Genomic DNA, 8,080 nt, shown 5'->3' with positions numbered 1-8,080 from the left:
GCCATTTTGCAGAGATGCAGAACGCCACGTCAAACTCTGGCCCCAAATCAAAGGTCCTAGGTTTCTAAATTCCAGGCTCCTTTAGGGCAACCCTAGCCCCGGGGGCCACATCACGGTTCGCCACAGGGACAAACGCCGGGAAGAGGGGAAGGGGCAGATTTAAGAAGTGCGTAGTTGTTGAGGGGAGGGCAGAGAAGGGGGAAAACGACACCGAGGCTCTCCCAATTTTATTTGAGCACATCCTGCTCAGAGCCTGCGTTTGATTTTTGTTTTGTTTTTTGGTCTTCAGAGCCACTGGTACTTTTCCCATTGGATAAAACGCTGGAAGGGTGAGGGAGAGGGGCTTCTTCCCCTCAGCTTTCCTTGCGGCCAATCGTCCTGCAGTGTCCCTCTCGTCGCTGGGGGAGTCAGCCCGATGATTGGCGGGCCCTAGAGGAGCCAATCGGAAAGCGATGAGGTGTGGTGTTGGCAAGCAGATTGCGTGAGAGCGGGCAGAGGTCGAGGGAGTGCGAGCGTCTCGGCGGAGGCTGGCAGCCAATGGAGAGGCAGAACGGGCCCTTTGCGTCAGGGAGGGGGCGGGTCCTGGACGCTTGGCGCGGAGGGAGTAGGGCAGGCGCTGTGGGAGGGAACGCCAGAGCGAGGCTGTGAGGAGAGCTGCTCGCGTGAGGTGCTGCGGCTGAGCTTCAGGTGTGAGAGGCAGCGGCGGCCTGGCTGAGAGCGAAGGGGCGAGTGCGAGCCCCTGACCTGTGAGCGCGGTCACCATGGACCGCCAGGATGAGGGGCCTCCGGCCAAGGCCCGCCGCCTGAGTAGCTCAGAGCCGTCTCAGCACGACCAGCTGCCGCCGCCGCCTCCGCCGCCTCCGCCGCCGCTCCTGCGACTGCCCCTACCTCCACCCGAGCAGCGCCCGAGGCTCCGGGAGGAAACCGAGGCGGCACAGGTGCTGGCTGACATGAGGGGGGTGGGCCTGGGCCCCGCTCTGCCCCCACCGCCGCCCTATGTCATTCTGGAGGAGGGAGGGATCCGTGCGTACTTCACCCTGGGTGCTGGGAGTCCCGGCTGGGAGCCTGCGATGGAGTCAGGGTATGGGGGGGCGCCCCCTCCCACGGAGAGCCTAGAAACCTTCTCTCCTTCGGAGGCTTCTGGGGGAAGTCTGGAAATTGACTTTCAGGTTATAGAGCCCAGCAGTTTTGCCGGAGAGAAGGCCCTAGAAACCTGTAGCGCAGGGGAGTGGGGGTACCAGAGGTTAGCCGGTCCGAGGGGGAAGGAAGAGGCTATCATCATAGTGGAAGATGACGACGAGGATGAAAAGGAGAGTGTGAGGAAGAGGAGGAGGAGGAGGAAGAGGAAGCAGAGGAAGATGAAGAAGGAAAGCAAGGAGAGGAATGCCGAGAAGATAGAGTGCATCCTGCAGGCACTGGAAAACATTCAACTGGACCTGGAGGCGGTGAACATCAAGGCAGGCAAGGCCTTCCTCCGTCTGAAGCGCAAGTTCATCCAGATGCGAAGACCCTTCCTGGAGCGCAGAGACCTCATCATCCAGCATATCCCAGGCTTCTGGGTCAAAGCAGTATCCTTGTCATCTATATTCATGGGCTAGGAGCCCATGACAAAATGGGGGGGGGGAGGTGAGGGGGGGAAGGGTGTGGGGGTGGACCCTTATTGGAAAAATGACTAGGTTTGGTGGAGGAGGAATGGAAGGAGAGGGGCAAAACATCAGAGAAGCTGGACTAGATAGAGATAGTGAAGGGGGAGAGGGGCACACAGCATAAAACCTGGGCCACAGATGGGGAAGAGGGGAGAGGAGGAACATAATATAAAAAAAATGGATCACAGGCAGTGAAATGGGGAGGGTAACAGAAGGGCACACAGCAGAAAAATTAGACCAGAGATGGTGAAAGGAGGAGGGGAGGGACACACAGAAGATGAACTGACTCAGATATGGTGAAGAGGGAGGGGAAGGTCACATAGCAGAGAAATTGCCCAGAAAGGGTGCCTAAGTCACACCTGGCTCTGCAAGGTTAGGTCTCTGCTTAGATACTAGGGAGACCCCAGTCCTGGCTGGAGAGATGGGGGGTAGAAAGGGGCTCCAGCCCCTAAAGGGTCAGGCAAAGGAGTACCTAGAAGTGGAGATCAAGGAGTTAAATGGAGGAAATAAGAGAGTAAGAAGAATCTCATTCACTATTGGTGAAAAGCTTATCTCTCGGGCACGTACATACATACATGCAACATGTTAGGAACACGGGCTTAACTTACTGGGGGAATTACATGGATATAGACCATTGGCACTCTCCTACAAAGTATCACATGATCACAGGCTGTCAGCACTCAGGCACACACAGTATTTTGTGGCCACAGGTCCTCAGCCTGCAGACACACAGCATCACTTGGACACAAACCCTCAGACCCAGATACACAATATCATGTGGACCCAGACCTATAACACCCAAATAACATCATGTGACTCCAGGTCCTCAGCAACCAGATATAACATCACTAGGGCATGGGCCTTTAGCCCCCGACACACAATGTCTTCTGAATACAAACTCTCAGCATCCAGGGACACAACATCACAGAGACGTAGACCCTTAGCACCCAGACACACAGCAAATATGAACCAAGGCAAGGCAACCTAATACAGAGGTTTGACATCACATAAACACAGGCTCACCACATAGTATCATGGGAAGAAAAGTCCACTTGCTCCACACACATCACATCAACACAGAGGGAATTCTGTTCCAGCCTCTCTTTTGCTCTGCCCTGCCTGGCCTTCCCTCCCTCCTTCTCTCATTGAACAGTCACTCCTTGACCTAAACTGCTCCCTCCATCAGTTCCTCAACCACCCCAAAATTTCAATCTTGATCAACCGACGTGATGAAGACATTTTCCGCTACTTGACCAATCTGCAGGTCAGGCCAAAGATACATTTTTACTAGGATTGGGCAAAGGATCTGGCCCTTGGAGGTGAGGGGGGTGGGGTGGGAGGGGCCTTGGTGTGGTGGGTATTCCAACGTTACCTATACCCTGAGCAGGTACAGGATCTCAGACATATCTCCATGGGCTACAAGATGAAGCTGTACTTCCAGACAAACCCCTACTTCACAAACATGGTGATTGTCAAGGAGTTCCAGCGCAACCGCTCTGGTAAGAGGCAGCCCTAGGGAAAATCCACACCCCCACCCCATCTGTCCTTGTCCACTGCCCTCTCCATAGCCTCCTTTCCCCCCAGGCCGGCTGGTGTCTCACTCCACTCCAATCCGCTGGCACCGGGGCCAGGAACCCCAGGCCCGCAGGCACAGGAACCAGGACACCAACCACAGCTTCTTCAGCTGGTTCTCAAACCACAGCCTCCCAGAGGCTGACAGGATTGCTGAGGTGGGACCCCTCCTGGCATTGCCAGAGAAAACCTTGCTAGGCTTGCCTCTGGATGCTTGGGGAATTGGGAGTAGGCTCTGGGGCTTGTACTCATAACTCTGTTCCCCTTCCCCCCACCCACCCTCTCTTTCAACAGATTATCAAAAACGACCTGTGGGTTAACCCTCTGCGCTACTACATGATGGGAGAAGGGGGCTACAGGGCAAACAAAAAGAAGCAAGAAAAGGAAGAAAGGTGATGGGGGTTTGGTGGCTGAGAGGTGGTTTGTTAGGGATGGGACAAAGATTAGGCTAATGTCACACAGGATTTACAGAGCCAAAGGGACCTTTGAGAGAATCCAGTCCAATATGTTTGTTTTTTTTTTTAAAGAATTTTTTATTTATTCATTTGAGACAGATACAGAGAGAGAGAGTAGGAGCAGTGGGGAGAGGCAGGGGGAGAGGGAGAAGCAGACTCCCCACTGAGCAGGGAGCCTGATGCAGGGCTTGATCCCAGGACCTGGAGATCATGACCTGAGCCGAAGGCAGACGCTTAACGACTGAGCCACCCAGGCGCTCCCAGTCCAATATGTTTTACAAGTGGGGAATGATGCCCATAAATGGGGTGTGATTGGCCTGAGGTCATGTAGTCAGGAGCAGAAATGGGACTTTCCCCACCCTAACCTCATCCCTGGGATCCCTTGTAGCCTGCTGGCTCCCCAGTTACTACCTTTCAGTGTCTGCCTTGCCTTCCACCAACCCTATACTCAACCTCAGCCTTCTCCACAGTAAAAACAGGGACAAGTGTGAGGTGGTGATCCTGGAAGACTCTGATGACTATCATGTAATGGAAGACATTATCAGCGAGACCTCAGACAGCGATGGTATCACCGACAATGAGACCATTCATGACGTCAAGATCTCTGACTTCATGGAGACCACCGACTGCTTTGAGACCACTGACAATGAGATAACTGACATTAGCGAGAGCCTCTGTGACAGTGAGAGCCCTGACCACAATGAGAGCCCTGACAATGAGACCACCGACAACAATGAGAGCCCCGATGACAACGAGACCACTGATAATAATGAGAGCTCTGATGACAACGAGACCACCGACAACAATGAGAGTGCCGATGACAGCAACGAAAATCCTGACGACAACAATGAGAACCCTGATGAAAACAGCGAGAACCCTGAGGACAACACTGATGACAATGAAGAGAACCCTGATGACAATGAAGAGAATACTGATGACGATGAGAACCCTGATGGTGATGAGAACCCTGATGGTGATGATGAGAACCCCAAAGGTGGCAACCATGGCAGCAATGGCAACAACCAGGACAGCAGCGACAGTGACAATGAAGGAGACAATGAGGGCAGTGATGATGAAGATAATGACGGCAATGAAGGCGACAACGAAGGCAGTGATGATGATGGCAATGAAGGTGACAATGAAGGCAGCGATGATGATGACAGAGACATCGAAGATTACAAGAATGACATTGATGACCCTGACAAGGATCAGGATAACAGCAACAACCAGGATGACTATGAGGATGAGGTAGAGAACATCTCTGAAGAAGAATCATCAGTGGAAGAGGAAGAAGAGGGCAGTGAGGAAGGTGAGCCTAGAGCCCCTTTTGTCTTCCCTCCTTTTCTCAGAAAAGCTGGCCAGGGTCAAGGCATCAAGGCATGAATACAGTCTGCTCTTGTGGAGAAAAGAAGCATTTTGTGCGACTTTTTAAACAAAGCAAGGCCAGGGAACCTTTAACTTACAAATGTAGCAGAACCAAAGAAATAGATTCCATTTCTAGGTGGTGGGTAGATAGGTTGTAACAGAGCAAAAGACACAGGAAGAGTGAAGAGATAGGAGAAGGTGGGTAGAAAACTGAGAAGGACAGGCTCACACACAGAAAGAGGGGGGAAGTGACAAACATAATTCAGCATACTCTGTACGCAGGCAAGGGTTTCAGGGAACTCTCAGGCTTGTTTGTCTTTTGGGAGGATCCTTCACTAGTCCTGAAAACTGCTTCTCACAAAAACGTCCAGTAGTCAGTTATGTTGGGGACATACTGCATACATTAATATTCTCAGGTGGAGTCACATGTACATGCACCTTAAAGGCTCTGAAAAGTCCTGCTGTAAGAAACCCATTTAAACATTGTGGAACCCAGCATTTCCCAAACTTCTTGACCACAGAAGCTATTGTTTACTCTTCACCAAAGCATGCATTTTAGAAAATGCTGAGGAAGGTTTGCATGTGGGGGTTTGAGGGAGAAGGCAGTATTTAAGATGACTTCCAGGTTTGGTCTGGCCTGGATGACTGGCAAACAGAGGTGCCATTTCTTAGGATGGGGAATGACATGGTGGCAGGATTGATGAGATGCAGGGAGGAACATCGGGTTGGAAAGGCTTGTCGGACATATGATACAGGTAGCCCAGGCAGGTGATTGGTTATATGTCTGGGAAGTCAGAAGATGTAAGTAAAGGGGGTAACAAGCCAGAGCAGAATCCTAGCTCTGGATTCTGGGACCAGTTAGCATTAATGAAGTGTTTACTATGTGCCAGGCACTATTCTAAATGATTTACTTATTTTATTAATTCATTTGATCCTCACAGCAACTCTTAAGAGGTAGGTGCTATTATGGATGAGGAAACTGAGGCTCTTGAGAGGGTAGAATTAGGAAGAGAACTGAGTCATGGAACGTTCTCAGAAGGCGGGGATTGTCAACAGTATCCAGTGCTGCTGAAAGGTCAGGTAAAATGAGGACTGGGATGTGTCCATTGGATTTAGGGCTATGACCTTGGCAAGAGTAGTTTCAATATATTAGTGGGGGCAGAGCCAGACCCACAGTGAAATAGGAGGGAATGAGCAAGGGGCAAGGCAGTAGAGTCAAACCTTAGCTAGGAAGGTATTGGTAGAGGGTGGGCAAGGGAGATGTTTGAGCCTGGCTGTGGGCAGGCAGACCTTGGAGAGGCGGGCCCCTGGGGGAGGTAGAAGGGGCTGGAAGACCAACCACTCCTGGGGGTTTTGGCCATGGGGTCTCTGGCAAATTTCCATTGAGGGCAGGGGCAAGGAAGAAGGCATTGAATGAGTGAGTAAATTCAATGTAGACATATATTCAGTTAGAGTAGGGAAACAAGGAGTTGCCACCGGATGGCATCTTCTTTCAGAGAAGGGGAGGAAGCGCTATCTGCCCAGCCCTAGGGTAGGAGTGGGGGTGGGGAATTGGGCTAAAGAAGACAGACTGGGCCTGTTTGGATCAGACTGTGGAGAAGGAGTGGGGGAGCTGCCTTGGAATGAACAGAACGTTTATTCAGCTGAGGTCAGAGCTCGGGAAGACACACACATTAACACATTACACGCGAGAAAAAGCGACTTTCAGAGATGTATCAATTTTGATAGGCCAGAGACAGGGAGCCCACCCTGCTTTCCTGCTTCCCTTCCACTCCTCCCTCACTCCAGGCTTGCTTGAGTGTACACACATACACACACACGACAGACAGACAGACACACACACACACCAAGCAGAGGTGCTTAGCAAGTGTTCCAGGCCCCCAAAACCCTGGCTATGGGCTCTGTTCCCTGTTAAGAGTGCTATCCTCTAGCTTCCAGAACTGTGAGAAGATAAATTTCTATTGTTTAAACAAACAACAAAAAAAGAATGACATCTGCCTGTTCATCTAATCACCCTCCGGTTTTCCCCTCCTTGCCTCTCTCCCTCCTTGCAGACAGTGAACAAGAAGGGGAGGAGAGCGATAATGAGGATGGAAGCGATAATGAGGAAGGAAGCGACGAGGAAGGGATCGAAGAAGACTCAGAAGGAGGAGAAGACTCTGAAGATTCCGACATGGAGGAGGTGCTTCAGGTCCAAAATGCTTGGGCCAACCCGGGGAAGAGGGGCAAAACTGGATAAACATTTTACCCTTGCAGGGGATGCCTCTCTGTATCCCCCTCCCCCTGCCCCATTTGCCCTCCCCCTCAGCTAGGGCCGCGCGGCCCCACATTGCACTTCTGGGGGGTGACCGACTTCGTACACGGGTTAAAAGTTTATTTTTATGGTTTAGTAATTGCAGAGTTCTTATTTTGGGGGGAGGGAAAGGGGGATTCCCCCTTCCTTTTGGCCCTCCTCCCCTGCAGGCTTCTGTGTGCTGCTAAACGTATTTATTGTGATGCCTTGGTCAGGGCCCCTCTATCCCCCTCCTCGTGCTGTGTGGAGTGGACACCCTTGATCCCGAAGCGGGGAGGGCCGCTGTGGCCTTGGGGGGCTCTGCTGCCACCCTGTTCTCCCAAGCCTCTCTTTCCCTCCATCCCTCGCGCCCCGCCCCACGCTGTGCCCGCTAGCCCGCCTTGGTGTCTATGCAAGGCCGCTTGTCATTGCGGTGTTCCTACCCCCCCTCCCCCAGAAGCCCCTCCTTGTTCCTTGTGAACCTTGGTAATCCTAATAAAATTCTGAGCAAATTCAAAGTGCTGCTTCTAGTCTTTTGTCCTGCTTGGCGAGCCATCCCCAGGAGCCACTCTCTCTTTCACAGACCCTCAAATCGCTGTCTCCTCTATGCATTGGTCTGCAAGATGGTGGTGTGTGGGTGGGGGGGGGGATGTTTGGCTTTCTCGGGGAGAGCTCTGCAGGCCGCAGAGGTGTTGCGTCAGACCAATGCGGACCATCCTGGCCAATGGCAGGGCGAGGCTGAGAAAGCCCCACCCCCTACCAGCGGCAGC

The 8,080-nt window shown here is 52.3% G+C and overlaps 1 protein-coding gene across 1 annotated transcript; it reads left to right on the top strand.

Annotated features, from left to right (window-relative positions):
• Window positions 1-605: 605 nt before the first annotated feature.
• Window positions 606-7,828, top strand: TSPYL2 (TSPY like 2). The gene is made up of 7 exons (XM_081808848.1): window positions 606-1,568; window positions 2,833-2,910; window positions 3,034-3,145; window positions 3,231-3,376; window positions 3,513-3,610; window positions 4,144-4,982; window positions 7,093-7,828. Exons 1-7 carry the CDS (start codon window positions 762-764, stop codon window positions 7,275-7,277), a joined length of 2,265 nt encoding a protein of 754 aa, XP_081664974.1. The 5' UTR covers window positions 606-761; the 3' UTR covers window positions 7,278-7,828.
• Window positions 7,829-8,080: the final 252 nt, after the last annotated feature.

This window comes from Leptonychotes weddellii, chromosome X (assembly GCF_054177405.1).
Source record: "Leptonychotes weddellii isolate Sample4059 chromosome X, ASM5417740v2, whole genome shotgun sequence".
Lineage (NCBI taxonomy): Eukaryota > Metazoa > Chordata > Mammalia > Carnivora > Phocidae > Leptonychotes > Leptonychotes weddellii.
Note: the sequence above shows the minus strand (reverse complement) of the source record. Positions and strands in the feature narration are given on the sequence as shown.

What these genes read in the sequence shown, in the direction of transcription:
- TSPYL2 (XM_081808848.1), top strand. Translation starts at nt 762, where the DNA reads ATGGACCGCCAGGATGAGGGGCCTCCGGCCAAGGCCCGCCGCCTGAGT. An exon ending in AGGCTGACAGGATTGCTGAG is followed by an intron (nt 3,377 to 3,512) that starts GTGGGACCCCTC and finishes CTCTTTCAACAG; the next exon opens with ATTATCAAAAACGACCTGTG. An exon ending in AGAAGAGGGCAGTGAGGAAG is followed by an intron (nt 4,983 to 7,092) that starts GTGAGCCTAGAG and finishes CCCTCCTTGCAG; the next exon opens with ACAGTGAACAAGAAGGGGAG.